Source organism: Tripterygium wilfordii, chromosome 3 (assembly GCF_013401445.1).
Source record: "Tripterygium wilfordii isolate XIE 37 chromosome 3, ASM1340144v1, whole genome shotgun sequence".
NCBI lineage: Eukaryota > Viridiplantae > Streptophyta > Magnoliopsida > Celastrales > Celastraceae > Tripterygium > Tripterygium wilfordii.
The window spans coordinates 6,853,630-6,879,046 of record NC_052234.1 but is presented as its reverse complement, the minus strand read 5'-3'; the positions used below and the strand labels follow the sequence as shown (position 1 = coordinate 6,879,046).

The window sequence follows — 25,417 nt, the reverse complement described above, 5'->3', positions numbered from 1 at the left end:
AGCCAGCAGCAGGTAGCAGCTACAACTTGCACTTTAAAACATAAGCAATGATGTGAAAGATTCAACATATCCTTCTAAACCACTGAAAACACATAACAACAACAACAACAACAACAACAACAATAATAATAATAATAATAATAATAATAATAATAATAATATAACTAAGAGAAGATGAGAGACCCGGCATGCATGTTTGGATGACACCCATTTCACGTCACTAGGGCTTCCTCTACCCCCAACTTGCAGAGGTCTCTCTCCGTTACTCCCTGATCACCATCATCTCTATCTACTTATTCTCTTATCCTTACCTGCACCAACATCACAGCACTCTCTCTCTCTCTCTCTCTCACACACACACACGCACACACATAACAACACCACCATGTTCAGCAAACAAAGTGAAGTGAGCACCTTCTGATTCTCACTGTTCTTTACCTTCCTTCATTATATATACATATGTTAATGTCCTCATGACTAAGTGTTTAATGTTTAGGTGATGTGGCCGAGATTAGTAGCTAACAAGATTCTGAAGAAAGGACTGGGAAGCAACAGCTTTGTTGCTGATTTCCCCAAAAGCAACACACAACCTGATTTGCTTGAGGTTCCAAGCATTGAGCACCGATCTCTCAGCTCTGATAGCATCCTCAATAATATTAATCACAAGGATTTACAAACCTACAAGTAATTAATCATTCAGCAAAATGAACTTTTCTTCTTTTTTAATCCTGAATTTTATAGATATCTCTAACTAACAACATATATATATATATATATATATATATATATATATATATATGTATGTATGCGCATATATAAGAATCTTTTGTGTAATAAATATTTGATTGTTTCAGGGTTTTTGTTAGCACGTGGAATGTTGGCGGGGTTACACCAAATGGAGATTTGAATATGGAAGATTGGCTGGACACATTCAACACCCTTTGTGACATATATGTTCTTGGGTAAGTCCTCATGCATGTATATATATGTGTGTCATGAATCATGATTCTTTGTTTTTGCTCATGCACCCTTAATGCCTTTTTCTTTTTCTTTTTTTTAATATATATACAAGGCCTTTAACTAGTGACCGAAGGTTTTTTTTTCTTTCTTTTTTCAATGATTTTTAAAACCATTACTGCAAAAATTAATGTGATCGTTTCATAAATAAATGCACTTAGTTAAAAGTATAAAAGAATTGACGTACCCAACCTTTTGTTTTTAACTATATAAAAACAAGAAAAATTAAAAGGTGGCAGGTTAACTAAATTATCCTAACTGATTTTCTTTATTTGAGATAATTTAAGATTGATTTGAGTTTTAGATTGGATAAACTTAATTAGTCTTTGTTCAAAGATAATTGTTTTATAAATTTATGCAGCCTATCGACCCTGAAATATTTGGAAATATATTTCTTAATTTCAATGATATATGATGATGTTTTATACAGATTTCAGGAAATGGTACCTCTAAGAGCATCCAATATTCTGGGATCCGAGAATATGGATATTTCAAGGAAATGGAATTCACTAATTAGAGAAGCTTTGAACAAAAGGAAATGTAACAAAGAAGATAATATGCAAGTGGAGAGCAGCACTACTGATTGTCTCGACGATCAGGACTTCTGGTGTATAGTAAGCAAGCAGATGGTGGGGTTATTGATCTCAGTTTGGGTTAGAAGAAACGTTCGTCCATACATCCGACATCCCAGTGTCTCGTGCGTAGGTTGTGGCATTATGGGTTGCCTAGGAAACAAGGTACCAAGTAAAAATTTAATTGTTGGATGAAAATGACAAATATGCTATTTTTATTTTTATTTTTCTCTAATTGTAAAAATTGTGGCTTTGCAGGGTTCGGTATCAGTTAGATTTCAGTTACATGAAACAAGCTTCTGCTTTGTGTGCAATCATTTGGCTTCTGGGGGCAAAGAAGGTGACGAAAAGCATAGGAACTCTGATGTGTCTGAAATACTATCTCGTACATACTTTCCTACAAGCCTTTCACTCCATTTGCCCAGAAAGATTTTAGATCATGAGTATGTATAAATTTTTAAATTTGATATACTTTCAATTTAAACCCTCCAAATTTTCTTTAAAAAATCCATTAATTCTTGATCAATCAAACCATCCATTTTTTTTAATTAATTAGCTTTTAATTTAACTTTATTCAATTTAACCTTTTTAATTAAGGCATCATGCAAAATCATGGTTTAACTAATAATAACTTTGTTTCATAATAAACCATTAGAGTGATACAAGAATAGGCAATTAAATTTTGTGCTAGGTACTTATTTAAAGAATTGACCGAACTTTGATTTGTCCTTGTAGACTTTTTGGCCGCCAGAAGTATTGTACTATTTGATTTCCTGTAATTATGTTGGTACCTTTTAGGTAAACTTCAAATTTTGGGTTAATTTTTTAATATTTTTCCTAATTTGTGGGGCTGAATATATTTTGATTGGCAGCTAATCCAGCTAATTTAAAATAATTCATTTTTTTATGCTGGTAAAACCGGCCATTGTTCTATAACCAATTAACTAATATTCTAATAAAAAAAATTTTAAAAATAATTTTTTTTTTTGAAAATAAAATAAAATAATTAGTTAGTTAGTTAGTTAGTTAAGCCCATAAAGGTGGTTTAATTAATTAATCGATTAATTTCATAAAATCTTAGTGATATCAGCTACTAATTTTTTAAAATTTTTTCTAATTTGTGGGGCTGAATATATTTTGATTGGCAGCTAATCCAGCTAATTTAAAATAATTCATTTTTTTATGCTGGTAAAACCGGCCATTGTTCGATAACCAATTAACTAATATTCTAATAAAAAATTTTAAAAAATAATTAGTTAGTTATGCCCATAAAGGTGGTTTAATTAATTAATCGATTAATTTCATAAAATCTTGGTGATATCAGCTACTAATTATGGTTGACTCAGTGCAGTCGCGTGATTTTGCTTGGAGATTTGAATTATAGAATTTCTTTACCAGAAGCAACAACCCGATTGTTGGTAGACAGAGGAGATTGGAGTACTTTACTAGAAAATGATCAGGTAATTAATTAAAACATTCATGCAATTAATATTAAAATTACTATTATCTATTAATTGTATCTATATGACTATATAAAAACTAATTTCAAACTAGTCTTAGAACCTGCACAATAGTATTAACAAAAAAACAAAATATAAATTTTAATAAACATTATATTAAATTAATTATTTTAAAGATTATACTCAAGTTAGTATCTATATATATATATATATATATATATATATATATGCTTATAGAGTTACCATACTAATCACATAGATTTTTTTTATTATGTTTTAGTGAAAAATTATCTCATTGCCTAGATTTTTTAAGTATTGTATGTAGATAGATAGTTTAGGATTCTAATTAAACTTATTGAATTGTCATTTGGAATGAATGAATTAATTAGCTAAGGATGGAGCTCATGGAGGGACGAGTATTTGAAGGTTGGCATGAGGGAACAATCCAATTCCCTCCAACTTACAAATATTGGCCAGATTCTGATGTATATTTTGGATTCACTCAAGCCAAAAAAGCCCATAAGTGGCGATCTCCGGCATGGTATATATATAAAACTATACTTAAAATCTCTAATTACTTAAATAATCGGCTTTCGGGACTTTTTAATTCAACTTTAATTATGAATCTATGTTAAAAATTGTTAGTTATTGTTGTTATTACGTGCAGGTGTGACAGGATAATTTGGTATGGGGAGGGACTAAAGCAGTACTTGTACACAAGAGGTGAATCAAACTTGTCAGACCATAGACCTGTCAAGGCAATATTTACTGCAGAGGTTAATGTCTTAAGAACACTGAAAGGAATCCAAAGCTTCTTTCTGTCAAACAGATTTGAGAGATTTACACATCAACTATCCTCAAACGAGGGAGTCAATCTTTTTGATGGAAGCTCAAGCTTCAAGTTTTAAATATACATACATATATATACTCAATATTATATGATATTATAGTGTGATGTTCTGTTTTATACGTATATTAATATATAGAAAAGAAAAGGAGCTTGCGAGTCTTCTGTTCCGTTAACAATTACTCAAATTATTTGCTATTGAGTGTCCAGAGTACCATGCAAGTATCTGAGTACTCTCTTTGCTGTTCCAAAATGAATAGGACTTGGTTTCTGTATATATCTGGACAAAAGACTAGCACAAAACACAATATCAGGTCTTGTGGTGGTCAAATACAGAAGGCTGTCCACAAGACTCCTATAAACACTAGCATCAGCTCTTCCTGAACCATCCTCCTTCTACAGTTTTTCATTTATAATAAGCGGCATCACAACATGATTACAACCCAGCATATTATGTCTCTTAAGGACATACTTAGCAGAGCTTGTTTGGGAGATGAAAATTCCTTCAGCACTTTGTTCCACTTCAAGGCCTAGGAAGTCTCTGAGCAATCCAAGATCACTCATCTCATATGCCTTCGTCATGCTCGCCTTGAACTCCTGAATCAGTTTACTGTCATTTCCAGTGATGATTAGATCATCCACATAGATGAAAATTAACACTGACTATTCCTGTTTTAGACTATATAAAGTACTTTCAATTCTACTTCTCTGCAGGCCTCTCTTCTTAAACAATTTGTCCACTTTAGAGTACCAGGCTCATGGTGATTGCCTTATACCATATAGAGCTTTCTGGGTGGCATATATAAACTTCCTCCTCTAGAGTGCCATTCAAGAATGCAGATTTAATATCAAACTGGTGTATCTGCCACCTCTGTAGAGCAGTAACAGACAATAAGATTCTAATAGTTTCCAGCCTTGCCATCGGCGTGAAGGTTTCCTGAAAGTCTATTTCAGGCTTTTGGGTGAAGCCTCTGGCCACCAATCTGGCCTTATACTTTTGCACCCTACTATCAGGGTTTAGCTTCACTTTGTAGATCCATTTTGTAATGGATGAGCAATACTTTTCATTGATACAATTGTGAATATATACATGTAATATTTGTAATGTGAACACAAGATTTGTACAGTCATTTGAGTCTTAACTATATTCTATAATATCCCTAGTTTGTTGTTAAGTTTCCAAAAAACTGATGACTAGTAACAGCCTTGTATTATGCACAGCTACTATTTTGGCTTGACTTCAGGTGTGAATGTATTACGCATAGCTTTGATCTTGGCTGGACTTTAGGCGTGAATGTATAACGCATAGCTTTGATCTTGGCTTGATTTCAGGTGTTAATGAATCAATAGAATCCTCACATTATGATCACGTCTGACTTTGTCATTCTCCGGATGCGTCGCCATCTTTATTTTCATCACTGATTGTTTCTAGTTTTGGACATTCTCTATTTTCATCACTGATTGTTTCCAGCTTTGGACATTCTCTGATACATTTTACCCCCCACAACTGAAGGATCGAGTTTAATACAAGAGGGGAGGTGAATTGTGTCTCCAAATTCCAATTGGAATATCTTTTTCAATTTAAACAAATTAATGACAATTAACAAGTACCACACAAATTTGGACTCTAATGATTATCCTAATCAATATTCAATCCAATGCAAGATGTGATACAATATAGTGAGTGATCAAATATCAAATAATCAAGAATTGCACAAAATAGATTTTCAAACAACACACTGCGCACAGATTTTTCAACTCAGATTTCACCTATCAAATGATGTTGAAATGCAACGAAATTTTATATGAAATGTCACAACACCTTAATAAACAATATATCAAAATTTCAGATCAAAATTCAAAGTTTAAGGCAGCCTGCTAATATCAGACAGATTAGGGTTTTGAAAATCCTATAGTTTGAAACAAGTAGTAAATAGAAGCAAGTAAACTAGGAAATCAACACAACGATTTATAGTAGTTCGGAGACCCTTCTCCTACGTCTACTACCTAGATTCACCAACCTAGGATTTTCCCAACTCCACTAAGGTGTGGTTTTAAGAGACCCACAAAACTCCTTACACCAAGGGTTTCTAAGAACTCCCTCAAACTTCAATATTTACAATTTGCCCTAACAAAGGGACTTTCTCAATGGGGTTTTCAGGCAAGTTTCTCACAAGTTACCTCAAAGGTATTTGGTGTGGAACTCTCAAGATTACAGCAACACTCTCAAAGGTAGGATTTTAAAAACAAGAGAGGTTAAGATTGTAAGTAAACAAAGCCTAAAGGATATAGGAGCTTCCCTTTTGCAAAAGGAAGAGTAGTGAGAAGTCCTTGATTGTAGAGGCTTATATTGGAGAAGATTGTCATAGCAAATAGCAAGAAAGCTTGATGATTGATGAACTTGATAGCAAGAAGTTTCTCTCAAGGATAATTTTCAATTTGCTTCTCCTAGTTGAATGAAAGAGAAGACCCTTCTTTTGTGTCAATACTCTCCTATGCGTGCTGCCATTGGATCAAACTTCAAGAGTTGATCTTTACCATTCATTGCAGCTCCTAATCTTGACCATTGATGATTTGAGCAAACAAATCTCCACCATAGAGCATATAGACATTGGAAGTTTGAGAGAAAAGGTAGAACCTTTCTTCCATAAGTGTTGTCACAAGCACAACCCTTGGATCAATGTATGTCTTCAAATCTTGACCATTTAAACTCTCGTTAATTCTTAGCCATGGATGCACATTGTACTATGCCATCTTGTCCCTTCATTTTGGCTCCAAGACTTCAAAAGTAAACCCTAGGCAAGGGCCTTGTTTGGTTGCACCAAACTTAACTTCTTGGTAGCACAAGTCTTGAATGAAGAAGCCAAACAAGGAATATACGACTTCTAATAGAGAGTACAAGGCTTGTCCCATATGTTTGTATATTTTTGGTAAAAGCCTTGTTGGACACGTCTCCATGCTTCACATGATCGGGTCCAATTTGTCACACACTTAACACAGCTGCACTCTTCACTTGATAAATATCAGTTGTATCTCCATGAAGACCATAACCAATAGCCTCAATGCTGGATTCATTCAACTTGATCAAATGCCTTAGTGGAGAGTTGGCGAATTTAGGATTTTTCATAGTTTCCTAGAGCTCCAAGCTCATTCTTAGAAACTGGACTTCGAAAATCTTGAACATACTGAATTCTGAGTCATATGAGACCACAATGATGATTAACCTACAAGGAATAGGAGGTAGAACTCCCCAATTGCATGTAAGCTCAAAGAGCTTCATATGAAGCGCATAGGTTAATTATATTATAAAAACAATCCAGAAAATTCAGATTACTGCATGGTAAATCATTTTATACGTATTAGAATGTTCCTATAAAATTTCATAACCTTCGGAAATCATTTGGTCACTCAACCAAGCAAATAGGTTACTAATAGCGAAAACCGATATATTCTAAGTGTAAATTCAATGTCATTTTACAAACTCAGTGTAAATGACCTTTTCTCTTGAAATTTACTAATCCAAATATGTTCATAGTGATGAAAATAAGGTGCACACGAAATTTCTTTTAAATCGGAGTTCAATTGGTTCACCACGTTCACAAAGAACACACATGCATAAAATCAGGTAAAACATAGTTTTGACGGAATTTAAGCATATGACCAAATATATATGTGATGCACTTAATTTCTCATGATTATAGTCCTAGAACATATATTAGACCTTCATGTGCATGTGGTTCAAGTGTCAAGTCATTTGGACCTAATTTGGTTAAGATATGATAATTGGAAAATTAATGCTCTAACTTAGTCCATTCTAGTTTATTTGCAATTCTGAATTTCCAGCAATATATCAAGCATGATTAAATGTCAAATTCACATAGTATTAGGCAAAAGCCTTACTTCAATGATATATTCATGTAAGGTAATCAATAAGATATATTCATTTAAATTCAATTCACTTAAATTAAATATTGCTTTAATGTTTCATTATCATTTACAAATGATTTAATATCATCAAAATTAGACATGTGGAACCATAGGTCCAACAACAACCTCTCTACCTTAGGCTCTACTCACCAATTCCTAGGTATATCATACTGAGTTGTTCTTCCATGGCTTTCCACCATATAAGATCTTCCTTAGCCTGAGCAAACTTCTCTGGTTCCTTGACAACTAAGTTACATGATTCATAGATTTTAGTTAGATCCTTCATCTTCCTTGGAGGTGATTCATATCATCAGTCTCAATAGGTACTGATTCATGTTCTTGAAATGGCTCGTCTTCATGTTTAGTTTGATTATTAGGCAGAACTACATGACTTGTGTCAGTATGAGTAGTTTCATCCTTCAAGATCTCAATATTCCCCCCAATGGATTCTTCGGATGTTTTCAATTTTAGTATGACATTTCATCAAACACCGCTGTTGGGATTATATCCTAAAAACATACCATGTATGATGACAAATTTGAAATTTATGAATGTTGCATTTGTGTTTTAAATGTTTTATTTAATATTTTATTTATGTATGAATGTTCTATCAATGTCTAGGGATGCTATTTATAGTAATCTTAGATACTTAGATCACTTTATGTGTGAGTATAGACAGACACAAGATTCACTGTTACATCCTAAATAAATTAGTCACAACTAGATTAACAAAGCTAGGCACTTTGTTGATATAGGTTGTAGTGCATGGACATCTCCAAATAGGGGAGTTGTTTGTCTTGACTACTCGAGAGGATTCTCGGATTGGTGCACTAGTGTATGTAAGGCAACATACATTGACGGACTTATATAGGAAATAACAACCAAGAAAGTACTATCAATGAGTTGTTGATCCTATAGTTGTGGGAGAACGATATCTCTTAAGTTTGAGTAGGTCAATACTTTCACACTTATAGCGTGTGCATTTTGATTCATCAATGAGTGAGACACGCACTATTGTCAATATACTCAATGGATTGGATGTATGCCAATAGGGTGTGGGAGCATACCTACAATATAGTCTTTGGGTTACGGAAGTGTAAGCACCCACCTATGAGGTTCAACCAGAAATTGTGCACAGTGATCTTTATGGATTAAGCGTTGGTATTTGGATTGATCGACAGGTCAATCTAATACGCTTAGTGGATAGATACAAAGGAATCGAGAGTTCAGGGAAAATATGGACTTTGGAGTGTTTGATAGTACACAAACTCTCACTACAACTTACCATGTGTTGCATAGAGGATATATTCGTACACATCTCATAAATTAGGGAAAGGTTTCTAATAAGAAAAGCCTTGATGTAAGAATCATACATGTAACGCCCCGACCCAGAATGCATTACTTTTGGTACCATATTAATCAAACCACTAATTAATTCAATCATCAAACCATCGAAAATTTCGATAGCATCTTCCCGTATTACGGACGGTGCCAACCTAGAGTAAACGCACAGCAATATCACAAATATATTCGCAACCTAGACAAGGTCTCAAGCCATCTAATAATTCATATCTTAAATAAGTTCTCAAGTCTAAGCAGGGCCTCAGGTCACCTAACAATCACATATAAATTATCCACACACAATAACATATATATCAAGCAACCAACATAAGGAGCAATCCTGCATGCATAATCAATCATCAGTACCTGAAGTCCATAAACCCGATTCGGGAGTCCTGATCACACGGAGCACCCTCCCAACCATCCAACCAACCATCGAATTGAGGTATCATACAACATGTCTCAACTAAAAAAAACAAGTATGACAAAATACTAATAACATAGTCAAATTCTAGAACCATCTAGTCCTATTATTCTCCAGGGACTTATCCATGTCACACATGCTCCTCCTGATCCGTAACCCTGGTATCGAAACTAGACTCACCTACGAGAAGGGAATAAGGAAAGGAAAAGGGTGAACAAAAGGCCCAGTAGGGAATAATAACGAATGAATAATCAATAATAAGGTTGAAATATTATAGAAAAGCACAAATACAACAATATGATAACTAACATCATGTATACCCAAAACACAAGACGGGATCCTAACTTGGCCCACTGACATCCCTATACTCATCGGGACCCTGAATAGCCCAACGACATCACCGCATGGTGCTTCAAGCGCATGTGAAATCCTAACTCGGTCCACCGGCGTTCCCTACTCATAGGAACCCTAAACAGCCCACTGACATTCCACATTTCACATCAATCAAACCTAGGAGATGTACGAGTCCATACCCGACATCTATCGTGCAACTACAATGCATGTCCAACATGGTTATGCAATGAAGTATACATACAACCTACATATATACTATTACATGATGAATGTTGAAGAATAATTCATGCTCAATAAAAGACTGAACATGTAGGGTATGCAATATAACTCAAGTCATACAACAAAGAAATCACAATGGGGTTGTTCTCCCTTAGGGACAATTAAGGCGAGAACGAAATCATAATGAACAATGGGAAAAGATAAACGTTCTTAATAGGAGGACATATTCAAAGAAAATAGCAAAGGGGTGAAATTTCTCTACCTCGCACTCTAAAATTTGTTATGTAAATCAATACTCAACCTTGAATTTTCCGGCCTCAAATCAATCTATTATTTGGCAAGCCCATCCTCCAATCAATATACAACAACTTCAATTTCATATATCTAACACAAGTTAACCCAGTAACTCAAAAAACCATTACCTTTTCTTACCCAAGACTTTCCAAGTTCTTGAACTTCACCTATTCAAGCTTGCTACTCCAATCAACAAAAGAATCTAGAAACACAATCATAGACAAGTCTAAATCAATCTATCAAATCACTAATTTCATCTAATTCGAAGATTATCCCCTAAACCCACAAAACCCTAGAATCCAAAATGCCCCAATCTCTAGATACTAGCTTTTAGATTTAGGAAACTTACCAAGGTTGTAGAAACAAGTAACAGGAAGGAATTCAAACTTCCTTTAGGTTTCAAATGATGTAGGACAAAGAGAGGAATTTAAGAATATGTAGGCTAGAGAGAGAAGTCATGAATCCAACTTGAAACAACTTGAAAGTGAAGAACCTTACCTTGGTTGATGATCTTGGGTGATGGAAATGAAAGTTTCTGATAGAAAATGGGGTTAGGGTTCGTTTAGCTCGAGTTGTTTTTGAGAGAAATGACGAAATGGATATTTTTTAAAAAATTGACCCCACGCGTACTGGGCATGTTCGATCGATCGGAACCGCTCCCGATCGATCGGAATTGGCCACTGTCCATATTTTCCAGTGCCAATTTTCGATCGATCGGAGCCTAGTTCCGATCAATCAGAACTGGGCACCTGCACTACTTTTCACATATACTCAGTTTTTGAAAACCTTCCATACACCCCTGATTCCCTCGGTATTAATTTCTAATGACTTTTACCCTTATATTAGACTTCAAACATGTCTACCCCGCTCAAATGGATATATATATTTATATAATCAACACATGTTGGTCCTTCATACTTTCTAAAAGAAAAATAAGTTCGGGATACTATAGTACATCTCTGGGAGTTCATCCATAGTTCATGTGGTGTCAGACGAATATTGGATTGAAATATTATTCCTAGTCATAGGGCTTGGCGGTAAAGAATAATATTTCATGAGCATAGATTTGTATGTCCTGCGGAGTCCCCTTGGTAGCCCTATTTTAGTCTTTTGTCTTATTCAAAGAAGATTAGCAAAATTCACCATATCATAACGGTTATCAGGATATTTACAAAAATAGAATTTGTATAACAAATAGTTATAATTTTATTGGGTATTGGTTTTCCAAAGATAACCCTAAGACAAAAGTATTTTTGTTAAGATATACAAAATTCTTGTAAGTGTATTTATGATAAAAATAACAAGTCTCGAAATTTCGATTTGGATTGTAAAATAAATAATTTTACATTAGTCGAAATTAAATCAAGAATAGACCAATGACCAAAATAATATTTGAGCCTTAAATTCTTGAAAGATTGGGCCAAACTAGGCCCAAATCATGATTTGAAAAAGCAAAGCATAGAAAGCCCATTAAGGAAGCAAAGTCGGCACCGATTATACGTGTTAACATGATTCTCGATTTTCTTAGTTTCTTAATTCCAATATAATATAATTGGAAAACTAGGGCTTAGTGAGACTAATTATTTGTTTATATAAATACTACGAATATGCTCACATATATATGCAGCCTTTTGATCTCTTTTGAGAACTAGATCTCTACCGAAATTAGAAAAAACAAAAAGAGAGCAGCTAGTGTGCGACACTACCACACTCGGCCAAAGTCAAAAAAATTGGCCGTGTGTTGAATGTCCCAAAGATTGCCATGTCCTTGATTTTGATTCACCACCAATTGGTGATCCTTTTTTTTCTCATTCGCAAGGAGATTAAGGGGAATAACAAGAAAACGACATAGGCGTTCCAAGTTGGTAGAGACCAAGACGGTGATTCGTGCGTTTAAGAAAAAAAGAAAGTTAAGGGCCTCGATATTGAAGAGATTGGTTATTTTCTAAACAGCCTCATGCTATGTTTGTGTGATTAGATCTAGAATTAATTTTGTATGGATATAAACCTAGAAGCATGCTAGGATTGATTACCAAGATTAAAACTAGATCTAATATGTTTGTATGCCATGTTAAAAATATTATTTGTAACAAAATAAATTTTTAGAAGCATGCTAGGCAAACATACTTGGGCCATGGGGTATATATGGGTTGTAGGGTATCGTTCGTTAAAATTTTGACTTGTAGCTATGCTAAGACAATCTTAGAAAGCTTCCGCTACGTGTCTAAATTAGTTTTAGCAACCAACAACCACATCTCTACGGATGAGAAGTTTCTAATATTCAACTTCAAGCACCCTATAAGCCTTGGAATTTGTGCTATAGCCAACAAAGATGCATCTTCTACTTTTCATATTTAACTTAGTTCTTATGCTAAAATATGGATGTAAACATAAGCTTTAAAATACACTAAGATGATCACTAATGCCTTGACCCCATTTCATACTTACAAGGAGGTCATTTCACTGATTACGTTGGTTGGACAAAGATTCAAGACATAGTGTGATATCCGGCTTGATGGTTGAGGTGAGCGCTCGCATGTGTCATCACAATACATACGGGCACTTATGAAGTCGCCTTCAATTATGGTGGGGAAGGTGTTAAGCATCCCATGACATTTGTTCGAGTAGGACAGTAACCATCCAAGATTCGGGGAGTTTCCAGTGCTACTAGGACTAGAAGAAATAAACATGCATGAGGTAAAGGGATTTTAGGAATCAATCAGACTATGTTCGCAGCCTGTACGACTCTATCTAGAGATGCACATGGCTTTTTAGTGGTGGAATGGAGCCTCTACTATCGGGGGATATTTTGGTATCTAATAAGATGATATCTATTCATGAGGTGATGGTGTGTAATGAAGAGTAAGAAAATGCGCAAGCTCATGAAAGATAGAGAAGCCATGAGAGAGTGTTGGATTCGTGAGACACTGCCTATTCTTGAGTGTAGGATGAATAGGAGACACGAATGTTCGCAATGATACCTTGGCAACGCCTATCGTGATGCGAGTGTGTAAAATGTGAGTAAATGATAATGTATGAGATGACATGTATGATAGTGATGACATGAAATGATGTTATAGTTCATGCGCAATGCTATTAATCATGATACATATGGAAATGAAATATGGAAGAATGATGTACGTATGACGTTAGATCTAGGGAAGATGAAAGAAAATCGAGCTTGCCATTCTATCTATTTTTGAGTGGTAAATAGGGGACAAGGGTATGTGCAATTCATGCGAGTCATCTATCAAGATGCTAATGTAGAGGTGATGTGAAAAAAAATGTATGCAAGACATAAAATGCAAGAACAATAGATACCGTCTGACTCCCATCTTCTTGATAAATCAGTGGTCACTAGGGTATTTCCCCTTTTTGATGCAATTAGTTTACATGATGTTGGTTTAAAGTGTACAATACAAAAAATTAGCGATTTTCCAACCGCTGCACCGGTTGAAATAGAGGGAAAATCTGTTGGAAATCTTATTTTCCAACCGATATTTATCTGTTGGTAAATCCCTCGTTGGAAACTTAACTTTTTTCCAACCGTTGATTAAATCAGTCGGTAATTTGCAACTGGTATTTCCGTTGCAAACGTTTTACATTCCGTTAAAATTTTTTTGGTGGGTAAGTCATTAGAAATTCTAGGTCTGTATTTCCTTACGCAACCTCTATTAATTTAAGTGCAATTTGTCTACAAATCTGTCCAAGTTAGGGCTGCTAAAAACTACTAATTGAAAGCCGCAATTAAGCAATAAAATATGTAAAAAGATCAGTTCATTCAAGTCATTCCAGCCACAAACTTCAATAAACCGATGTCGAAACTCTCAAGCTATTTCATGAAATTAAGAAAAGTCATTCATGCCGCAAACTTGCAGCAAAATGCATAAAAAAATCATTTCATTTCATGCAATTATGCAGTAGTTGAAGAAAAGTCATTCAAGCCACAAACTCCTTAAAAATTATTAGTGTAAGTTTATGAAAGCTATCCATATCGACAAAAATAACTAATTGGACATGATTAAATAAAATTATTTTCACCTCTCAAAAGGGTACATCCATCTGTATTGAAGTGGTCTACCCATAATTGCTTCATATGGCAAATGAATCGATAAATGTTCCATTGAGTCAAAGAAGCCTAGTAGAGATATTCTTTCTAGCTTGCATAAGATAATAGGAACATTTTGTTGCATTTGCTGTAACTCATCCACTTGTAAAGTTGTTGAGCATAAATCCCAAAATAACTGACTCAATTCAGTTATATATTGGATTCCATATTGGTTCTGGTAAAGCATTAAAGGCAATTGGAAGTAAACACTCCATAAACACATGGCAGTTTTGACTTTTCATACCAAACAACTTGCCATCCTTCATGTCTACACACCTCGCCAAGTTTGACGCATAACCATCAGACATTCTCAACCCTTTTACCCATTCACATACCGCTCGTTTTTGATCAATAGTGATTGTAAATTTTGCTTTTGGCTTAATCACTCTACCATTCGGCATCTCTTGAAGTTCCAAATCCCTTCGCCTACAATATTCTTTCAAATCCATTCTTGCTTTTATATTGTCTTTGGTTTTACCCTTGACTCCATGATGGTGTTAAGCACGTTATTGAACACATTCTTTTCTATGTGCATGACATCTAGATTGTGATGAAGCAAATGAGACTTCCAATATGGTAATTCCCAAAATATGCTTTGTTTCAAACAATTATGTTGTACACCGTAACCACCCAATTTATGAAGGTCATTTTCGGTTACTTTGGGAAGAGATTGTACTTTTTCTAACATTTCATCTCCACTCAACCTATTAGGCGGTTGTGAATTCTCAACTCGATTTCGGAAGAAAGAATCCTTATTTCCTCAAAATGCATGATCCATTGGCAAGAATTGGTGATGACAATCAAACCAAGAATTTTCCCCCTTGTTTTTCAAAGTAAAAGCCTTTGATCAATTCATACAATAAGGGCACGTTAATTTTCCAGCTATGCTCCACCCTGACAACATTACATATGTAGGAAAATCATTGATTGTCCACATTAAAGCTGCTCTCATTTGAAAGTTTTGCTTTCTTGAAATATCGTATGTTAAGCTCGTCCCATAGCAGTTTTAGTTCATCTATCAAAGGCTGCAAATATACATCTATCTTACTCTTGGGGTTATGCGGGCCAGGAATAATGCAAGTCAAGAACATAGACGAAGTAGTTGTACACATCTTAGGAGGCAGATTGTATGGAGTAATAATTACTGGCCAACAGGAGTAAGGTGAAGATGATTGACTGTAAGGAGTAAAACCATCAGAACATAAATCAAGTCTAACATTTCTTGGCTCAATGGCAAAATCAGGATAAGTTTGATCAAAATGTTTCCAATATTCTCCATCTGATGGGTGACACAACACACCTTCCTCTCGTCTTTTCTCATGGTGCCATCTCATGTGACCAGCAGAACTCATTGAGGCATATAGCCTCTTAAGTCTAGGAATGAGCGGCAAATAATGCATCCTTTTAAAAGGGACATCTTTCAACTTTCTCTTACTACTCCTATTTCGCTTAAACCGAGCAAAACCACAACATTTGCATTCCCTCAAATTTATATTCCTTATAATATAGTAGACATCCATTAATACAACAATCTATTTTTTGGGAGATGAGACCAAGTTTGGAGACTAATTTCTTTGACTGGTCAAAATTAGAAGCTATGCAATTGTCGGGAGGATTTGTCTCTTTCATGAGTTGTACCACTTCATCGAAACATCATTGTGGCATGTTATAATCAGATTTAATACTCAACATCCTAACAGCAATTGACAACTCAGAATGGGTAGATCCTGACCACAGTTGTTTTTGAGATGCATGCAACATATCATAAAATTTTTGAGCATCCATATTTGGAGCTTTCTCAATATTCTGTTTATATTGAGTTGTAAAATCAGGGCCAACAACATCGAAAATCATTGATTGATATCTATTCATTTCTTGATCATCTCCTAAGTGCAAACTACTTGAACTCGATATAGATATATTAACCCTAACATCTGTTTGACGATCTTCCTCTCCATGTGAAGTCTAATACCAATAATTAGGTGTAAACCATTTTCTATAAAGATCAACCCTCACTTCATCAGGAGTTAAGTACTGTGTTGTGAACATAGACACCTTAAGTTTCCCTCACTTAAAAATATCGGTTGTTGACATGCAAAAGAAATAAACTCCTCCACCCCAAGTAAAAACTTCTCTACAAATCCCTTTCAGCCTAGAAGAAGCCTATTATACATCCATTCATGATGCTTAAAAATATCCATCCTACATAGTGTTAAAATTTACAAAATCTGAATATTCCCTCCTTTTATTGATATTTGGAGAAATTAAAATAAACTTAAATGAAAATACAATAATGGAAAAATCTAGCAGCAAACAGAACACAGTTGGTAGCATTGCATACATGAGGTACACATAGAAGTTCAAAAAAAAAAATATGAGAAAATAGAGACGCGACACAAGTCTACTCATGAAGTGCCCTCAACATCTGAAAACAAAGGAGGAAATCTAAAACATAGCAGAATATCCTATTGTAAAAGATGCAAAACCCTTGAACTGTGTACCAAATAATTTTGTTTTCAACTTAAATTTTATCGTGATTATCATCAAAACACTTCATCCATATGAGAGTAATATGAACTTTGTTAACTTTGACAAACAAACAGAGTAAAAAAAAAACAACTTTATAATAGTTAACATGTTCCTTTCCAAGACTTAAATGCCACATCTCTCCTTCTAGCCCAAACAATATCAAAATCATAACATTAGCCAAAATTGACTATAGAAGGGAAGGTCATACACACACGAATATAGAATATGTCCAAACACATGCTTAAGCTATCTGAAAACAATCTTTTCTAAAGTTTTTTTTTATCAAATGACTGATTTTATTACAGAGAAGAAAGATGTAAACAACCAACAAATACGCAGTATGCCAAGATAGAGGCCAAAGATCCAACAAAGACCCTTCTAACAAACACGTAACCACTACCAAGAGAGACCCAACCATCCTAAAAAGGGGCCAAAACCCTAACAAAGACCCCCCCAAACACAACAAGCACTTAACCTAAGAAACACCACACGATCACAACTTACAATCCAACCCAGAATCTTTTCTAAACTTGTTTGAGCATAAATTATACTAGTAAAGTTTCAATCATTGAAACTCCAAAACAAATCACAAATTTGGGAAACAAAATTAGGTGAGTTCATTAACACAAAATATAAAGAATACAAACATAGGAAAGGTGAACATCCACAAACAATGATTCCATTCAAAGGTTGTTCCATCTACATGTTAGTACTAGAAGATAATACAAAAGGTTTTAAGAGATACAGTTGGTTTATTTCCCTTACCTTATAATAATTGATTGATTCACTTCATCAGATTATCAAACCCACAAAATTAAAAATCAAACTTACAAATTTTCTCATATTTTTAGGGAACCAAGACAAGAACCAAACTCCTAATGGAGGACTAAGAGCAGGAACCCAACCTACTGCACCGAAAAATGAACAACAAGAACCCTTGCAAACCAACGCAACACCGAACATTGAAACACAAAGAACCCAAAATCACACCCAAAAATAAGAATTAAGTGAAATCTAAGCCTAAGGTTTGAAATCGACATCAATAAAAGTACCATACTTGTTCACTAGAGAGGCAGCGATCAAAGATTGGAAGGGGTTGCGCTATGTGTTGCTGATGGAGGACTCTGAAAGGCTTGCGGGCAATGCGCGATGCGTTGAAGATGACAATCTTATGGGCTGAATAGAAACTCGCAGAGTTTGATTTTGAACTGAAGGTATCAAAAAAACAAACCCTAAAATAAGCTTTCAGTTCGCAGATCTGAAGAAAACTACATACGAAGTATACAAGAAAGTTTACCAGACGGTCTATGCAAACCAACGTCAGAAGTGGGTGTGGTGCAAACATAGAGAGATGACAAAAGCGAAGTGGGTGTGGGGCAAAAGCGAAGGAAGAGGAAGGGCTTTTGGTGTCTGAGAAGAAGATGGTGATGATGAAAGAGATACACTACTGCACATGAAATAGCACTATCTGTTTGTACTAAACTCGAAAGGCCAGTGAGAGGCACAAAGATGCATATGTGTCTTAAACTTCTAGGGATTTCTGTTTTATTTTTAAGTGTTTAATCTAATGGTTGAAATGGATTTCATAAGCCAAATCAAGGGTTGATATTAATTTATTTTCAACCAAATAACAAATCAATTTCCAGCTGATAACAGTGGTTGGAAAATAAAATATAGAAACATACAAAATTTAGTTTTCAACTGAACAAATCAGTTGGAATATAATCTAAATGTTAAAAAAATAAAAAAAGTAATTTCAAACCAAATATTCGGTAGGAAACATAAAATAAAATAAAATATAAACCAATTTCCAACTGATAATATCGGTTGGAAAATAATCCAGGAAACTACAAAAAGAAAAAATTATTTTCCAACCGAAATAATCGGTTGGAATATAATCCGCTAGTTAAAAAAATAAAAAAAAATTATTTTCCAACCGAATACTCGGCAGGAAATATTTTTCAAAAAATAAACAAAACATTATTTTTTTCGAGCCGCATGATCGGTTGAAACGGTGGTTCGAAATTTTATTATTCTTACCAATTTTCCACCCAATGTTCCATTCATTAGAAAATCCCCATACAATCAAAATCGGTTGGGAATCGGTTGGAATTTTCAACCGATTATACCGGTTGGTAATTCTTGAAATTCTTGTAGTGGTACCTACCTAGGAAGTGGTTGGATGGAGGTAGATCTTGGTCTTTACCTCTTATTCATCTTTATGGTGCCTACAAAGATGTAGGATTAGGTGATTTCTAAAGTAAGATGGCTTGAAGCATCGTTGAATATCATTTGGCTGCGAGAGAACTATGCAAAGATTTTGAGATCTTTCACCTTCTCCTTCTTCCAGTCTCTTTCTCTTCTTCCTTATCTCCCTCGAACCGGCCTCCTTTTCTTGAGCTCCTATCCCCCTTTTTATCTTCGTTTTTATCCTCATTTTCTATGCCCTTCCATCTTGGTTGTCACATCATTGGTTCCTCTTTTGGGATTAGGCGGAAAACTTTTCTTCATCCGGAAGGAAAGGAGGGAGTTTTAGTTTTAGCTTTTGGGAATTGGGTTGTTCAAGGGGCCAAGCCCACTTTTGAAGGAATGGGCTCTTAGAAGGTCTTCGAAACATGAATTTATTCCCACTGGGCCGCATATAGGACTTTGCACATCTTGTGCTGATTTGAGGCCCAAGGGTAGGAGGTTGTATGTCGCTGGCCGAATAAAATTGGGGTACTCATATCCACAGATATGATTGCCACTTTATTATTTCCTATCCTTTTGATATGTTTGTCACTTTGTTTCTCAACAGGAGCTTTAAATTGTTTAAAATTTTCAAATATTTCTGACATTTTTTTGAGAAAATAAACCCAGACCATTCTGAAATAATTTCAATAGGTACTTAGAGTGATTCAAAGATGAGACTTGCAAGGGTCCATGATAGCATGATATTTCACATATTTTTATACCTCACTTTACACTTGTTTTTTTGTCTCTTTTAGTTGAACTAAGCATGGATTCTACATAACTTCTCATTATTTTGATTTTCAGAATATTTATGAGAAAAAGTGATGAAAAAAGGCTTGTTTAGACCCAAGTTCAATGCTTGCTTTGGGATGAATCCAATACGAATATGGGAAAGAAGACTTGCAGCTCAAGGAAACGGAAGGAGGGCCGACTATCTGCAATTGAAGGAAGAGATCATGAATGAAAGGTTGGGGCCGGCACTTGCGTTAGAACGTATTTACAAGTGATGACAAAATAGGGTTTGGACTTTTGGCTATTAAATGAAATAAAACCGTCGAGAGTTGAGACAAAGCAAGTGGCAGTGCACTAGAAGCAAGAGATTTGAGTTGCACGTGATACTAAAACAAGGTTTTAGTATTGACATTCAATTGGAAATCAGTGCATGGAAAGGAAGCCGATTGGTATTAGAAGAGTGCATGTAAAACAAGGGTTCGTCTTTGCATTGAAAAAAATAATACTTTGGCAACTGTCTTGCACGCAAAATAAGGATTTGACTTGCACCAGAATAAGGAGAACGAAATAAGAGCAATTGAAGGAATCCGAGTTGGATAAGGAAATCAAGTCAAGGAAGTTTTTGAAGATGTATAAGGGCATGGACAACAGCTTTTGGGGGGAGAGAGAGTCGTATTCTTTCTGACTTTTATTTTTGGTATTGTTCTTCTCTCTAGTTTTTCTTATTGTTTGGGTGTGATGTAACCTAGCATGAATATTACAAGCTATTTGATTTGATGATTGCTTGATTTTGGTTCAATGATTCTTGTCTTTAATTACCATGCTTATAGTTTATTGTTTGTTTGATTGTTTGATCGCCAATTGAATGCTCAATTAAGCTCATCTAGCTAGGACAAAGGAACGAACCAAATTCACGTGTCTTAGTGGAACCGGAATTAAGGAAATCAATTGCTGACTGTCATTAACACGGTTTAGGAGATTGATTGGTTATTATAATTCTTTAGATCGTAATGAGTTATTAGCATTGGGTTAATGACTGCGAACCAAACATGATTAATCCATTGTTAATAATATTTATTGGTACCGTGAACGAACGAACGAATATATTTTAGAAGGAATCAACCTTTGAATTGGAATTATAATTGTGCTTGTGATATGATTGCTAGGTGAAATCATTACCCTAGGCTTCTCTTATCTCGTTGACAAAATTCTGAATTTTGGTTCTTTGTTAGTTAGGTTACTTACATCAATCATTCTCCCATTATCTTATTTTCATTCAATTCATTCATTAAGTTAGGTACAATAATTAAATTAACTTTTCTCTGTGGGATTGACCTTATACTTGCATACATTGTACTATTCATAGACTATTGTGCACTTGCGAGAATTATTACATCAGTCAACACAAGTCTGTGTAGACTAGCTCCAAAACTTCTTGTGCTCTCTGTGTTGCTTCATGAGGAAAAGGTAGCATGTGCTGCTTTCCCATGAGGCAACTTTCAATGCATGTGATGCAAATATGATACGCTAATTGAATAACAAGAAAATAAAAACACACAAAATATTTATAGTGGTTCGACTTAACTCAAGCCTACATCCACTCCCCAAGTCCCACTTGGGCATTTCCACTATGCTTGTTTATCCAGTGCAACTCCTCACGCTTAATTTCAAAGTAATCAAGAAATTTGCTGCACTATTGGATATTGGATCTGTGTATTAGGTTGCACTATTTATGCCTTATAGGCCATTTGACATGGGCCACATGGCTATTTTATTTTTGTATATTTAGCAAGTATACTGAGTTAGTGTATCATGCCCATATGTTTGACCCAAAAACCGAAAATCGACCGTAATAACTAAAAACCATTGGACAGTTTTCATGTCAAGATAAGCTTGACCATTGGTTACTAGTTTTCTATATCTAAGAAAACCAAAATTTATGCCCGGGTGTTCCAATGTAAAATAACCTACCAAACAAACCGATTCGCAGCCCTAGGGGAAGGCTTTTGAAATAAAGCTTGCAACACATGTGAATAGAGAGAGAAGGCTAGATGTGATGTTGTACTTGTTGTCCCCTTTGATTTCAACTCTCCCATTTGCTTTTCTCTTTCTCCCTAAGTATTCTAATTAAGATGCAACAATGGTTGACTTGTCTTCTTTGCCATGTCAGCTGTCACGACACATTCGTTGACTTTGACTTTGATTAGCAAATCAACACTTATTCAATTGTTCCCAATTAAGCTCTAAGATATCATCGGCATACTTTAACTTATGTTGACCATGAATTTGACTTTATTAATCATGTTTGACCATGATTAAACATCCATTAGGGTTCAGTCTATGTCACCATATTGAAACTTGGTTAATTCGATCATCCTATGCATAATTAAACTCTAGATATGCTATGTAAGCCTTGTTAGGGCTTCTTGCAATGTTAGTCCATGTTAGTTCTATAAATCAATATCAATTAAGCACAAATGAACTGATAGAACATAAGTCTTCAATTATAAGCAATTCGGGTAGGCACATGTAAGTTTATCTACACTAAATTTATATGCATTACTTTATCTACAATAGTTTTTTTGCATTTTACTGTTGTGGTTTTGTTATGGTTGGCATATATCAAAATTTATTTGCACTAAATTTGTATGCAAGATTTTTTCATCTTAGAATATATCGACAAGAATTTACATGGTTTGACAAAAGTCTACGTCCACGGACAGCAGAGATCACGCATTCACTATGTTGGAGAAGATTACAAGGAGAAAACTCACCAATTACAAAGAGAACAAGCCCACTCTAGATGCTATATTTCTCTCTCAAGTTCTCTCTGTGTTTTTATCTCTCAAAACGGTGCATCTCTCAATTTTGCAACTCAATTACTAAAACCCTACAAATAATACATATTTATAAGGTCTGTCCCAATAACAAATCCGAGCCTCCTATCCAGATAGCTTAAGGACCTGTTTCGATAGGTCTTGATCTGTCCCTAAACAAAAATACCTACTATTTGGACAGTTGCTCATCTGCAACTACTATTTGAGCCAATACTCCACAATTAGGAGATTAAAGTTCGGCCCTCTATATTAACATAAGATTACTCACTAAGATATTTGGAAGAAGAGACGATTCAAGTAGGCAAAGATTTTTATGGGCATTATTTTTAGTTTCTTTAATAATTAATCAAATAAATTATATAGAGACTACACGCGTAGTGTGTTGGCTCTCGACTAGTTATTGTATCTGTTTGGCAGTGTGTTTACACTGCATTTAGGTGCACCTCACCTCACAGCACCATAGTTTTTTGTGACACGCCAAACGCTTTTACAGCAGAACTCACCTCACAGCACCACAGCTTTTTACCTCACAGCACCTCACCTCACCTCATAACACTCCCAAACGCTTACAATATATGTTGAATTGTCCCACGTAATCAAATTAGGTCAATTATTTTATTTTAGATTAATGTACAATGTAAACGTTAAAGTGATTTTATATTAATATTATTAGTCATCTAATATAACCGTAATTTAGATACATCAAACGCACCTCACAGCACGGCACCACACCACAGTTTTAAAAGTGATGCGCCAAACAACTTTTGCGTTCCAACTCACCTCAGAGCACCACAGTTTTATAACTCACAGCACTTCACAACAGTTGACAATACTGCCAAACAGCACCATTATTAGTATGAGAGGAAATGAGTTCAAATCTTAAGAGGTAGGTTATCACTATAGGCTTCATTTTATGTGCAATAAAAAAAGGCATTGATTGATTCATCTAAAGAGTTTTATTATCATGACATTTCAGTCTTTCAATAACAACCCTAATTATGTTGAAAATTGAAACATATCATTTTAAGAAAGAGCACGTGCATGATGCCAATTTTAAAGCTCATCAAGGCTTTAGGAGCGATAAGGGGTAGGAATTAAGTAGAGATAATCTTTTCTTCTCATTGTTATGCCGAAGAAATCCTTCATGTTAACATAGTCAGAACAAGTCCCGTTAGGGAGTTTCCAATCAAAATGATACAACAACTGCGAAAGCATAATCTCAACATTGGCAAGACCAAACGTCATGCCTGGACATATCTTCCTTCTAGCACCAAATCGAATGTACTCAAAATTCATCCCCATGAACTCAATAGGATTATCTAGGAAGCTCTTTGGGTAAAATCTTTCAGCATCAACCCAATACTCACTGTCTCTTCCAATCGCCCACACATTGACTAGTACTCGAGTTCTAGCAGGTATTTCATATCCATCGATCAATTGTCGTTCTGCATTTTTCTCTTGAAAGTAAAAGTGGAACTAGTGGGTGTGATCTTAGATTTTCTTTAATGACTAACTTCAAATACTTCAGTTCAGGAATCGTAGTTTCATCAAAACTTCCTCTATCGTCGAAAACCTGCCTTACCTCTGCTTGTGCCTTTTTCATTATACTTGGGTCTTTAATCATTTCTACCATAGCCCAATCAACAGTTGCTGAGGATGTTTCACCTCCACCAACTAACACATCCTTGTAAAGTGTTTGTATCATATTAGCATATTGGGTTGAATTGACAATTTAATAGTAGGAAATTGAATTAACTAAATTATGATACCTAACTATCAAACATTGGTGTAAATATGAACAAGCAAACCTGAATTACTGTTTTGATATTGTTGACCGTTAATTGGAATTCAGCATTGGGTTTGTGAAAGTTGAGAAGAAGATCAACCAAATCTTCAGCTTGTTCGCAAGATTTCCCGTCCATTGGCGGTGTTGCCTTGGACTTAATGTGTTGGTTTATAATGTTTTGAAGAATGTTGGAGCTTCTCTGGTGAAAATTTTCCAATCTAGAGGTAACCCCACTAATCCAATGAAGCAATTTCAAGGACGAAAACACATCTTGTATATTGAATCCTCCTATTAGCTCTGAAGATTCCTTGATAACCGATATGAGCTCATCCTTCTCTTTGGATTCACCTCCCAAAGCCACCCTTGAAACAGCTGTATACGTTGATGAGAATACTTTTTCAATCAAGTTGATAGGTGATCCTCCTGTCGCGTTCGAGACAACCCAATTGATCAACTTTGACATCTCTTGTTCTTTTATCGATCGAAATGACTGGATTCGTTTCGTTGTGAAAAGCTCCATTGAGGAGATTTTTCGTAGCTATCTCCAATATTCACCATATGGTGAAAAAGTAATGCTAGTGAAATTGTAAGTAATGATTTTCGTAGCATTTAATTAAGGCCTTGAAGCAAACACTATGTCATGAGTTTTCAACACCTCTTTCACGTACTTTGCAGATGAAAACAACAAGAGTAGGAACTTCTCCAATTTGTAGGTACATCAATCGTCCATACTTCTTG

General features: G+C 35.1%; 2 protein-coding genes and 1 long non-coding RNA gene across 3 annotated transcripts; 1 reads left to right on the top strand and 2 right to left on the bottom strand.

Moving 5' to 3' along the window:
• Positions 1-499: 499 nt before the first annotated feature.
• On the top strand, positions 500-3,957 carry LOC119995567 (type IV inositol polyphosphate 5-phosphatase 9-like). The gene is made up of 8 exons (XM_038842081.1): positions 500-684; positions 855-962; positions 1,448-1,754; positions 1,848-2,036; positions 2,187-2,204; positions 2,936-3,049; positions 3,439-3,590; positions 3,717-3,957. The coding sequence occupies exons 1-8, from the start codon at positions 500-502 to the stop codon at positions 3,955-3,957; spliced, it is 1,314 nt and encodes a 437-aa protein (XP_038698009.1).
• A 12,824-nt stretch (positions 3,958-16,781) lies between these two features.
• LOC119986961 lies at positions 16,782-18,586 on the bottom strand. The gene is made up of 2 exons (XR_005465350.1): positions 18,390-18,586; positions 16,782-18,300 (listed from the first exon to the last, which is right to left on the bottom strand). It is a non-coding gene; the product is annotated as an uncharacterized LOC119986961 (long non-coding RNA).
• A 5,378-nt stretch (positions 18,587-23,964) lies between these two features.
• LOC119995566 (cytochrome P450 71D9-like) lies at positions 23,965-25,142 on the bottom strand. Its single transcript, XM_038842080.1, has 3 exons — positions 24,702-25,142; positions 24,408-24,577; positions 23,965-24,301 (listed from the first exon to the last, which is right to left on the bottom strand). The coding sequence occupies exons 1-3, from the start codon at positions 25,140-25,142 to the stop codon at positions 23,965-23,967; spliced, it is 948 nt and encodes a 315-aa protein (XP_038698008.1).
• Between the last annotated feature and the right edge of the window lie 275 nt (positions 25,143-25,417).

Coding starts and splice junctions, on each gene's coding strand:
- LOC119995566 (XM_038842080.1), bottom strand. CDS start 25,142: ATGTCAAAGTTGATCAATTGGGTTGTCTCGAACGCGACAGGAGGATCA. Junction 24,578..24,701: donor ATATCAAAACAGTAATTCAG/GTTTGCTTGTTC, acceptor ACACTTTACAAG/GATGTGTTAGTTGGTGGAGG. Junction 24,302..24,407: donor CCTGAACTGAAGTATTTGAA/GTTAGTCATTAA, acceptor AATACCTGCTAG/AACTCGAGTACTAGTCAATG.
- LOC119995567 (XM_038842081.1), top strand. CDS start 500: ATGTGGCCGAGATTAGTAGCTAACAAGATTCTGAAGAAAGGACTGGGA. Junction 963..1,447: donor TGTGACATATATGTTCTTGG/GTAAGTCCTCAT, acceptor TGTTTTATACAG/ATTTCAGGAAATGGTACCTC. Junction 3,591..3,716: donor AAGTGGCGATCTCCGGCATG/GTATATATATAA, acceptor TATTACGTGCAG/GTGTGACAGGATAATTTGGT.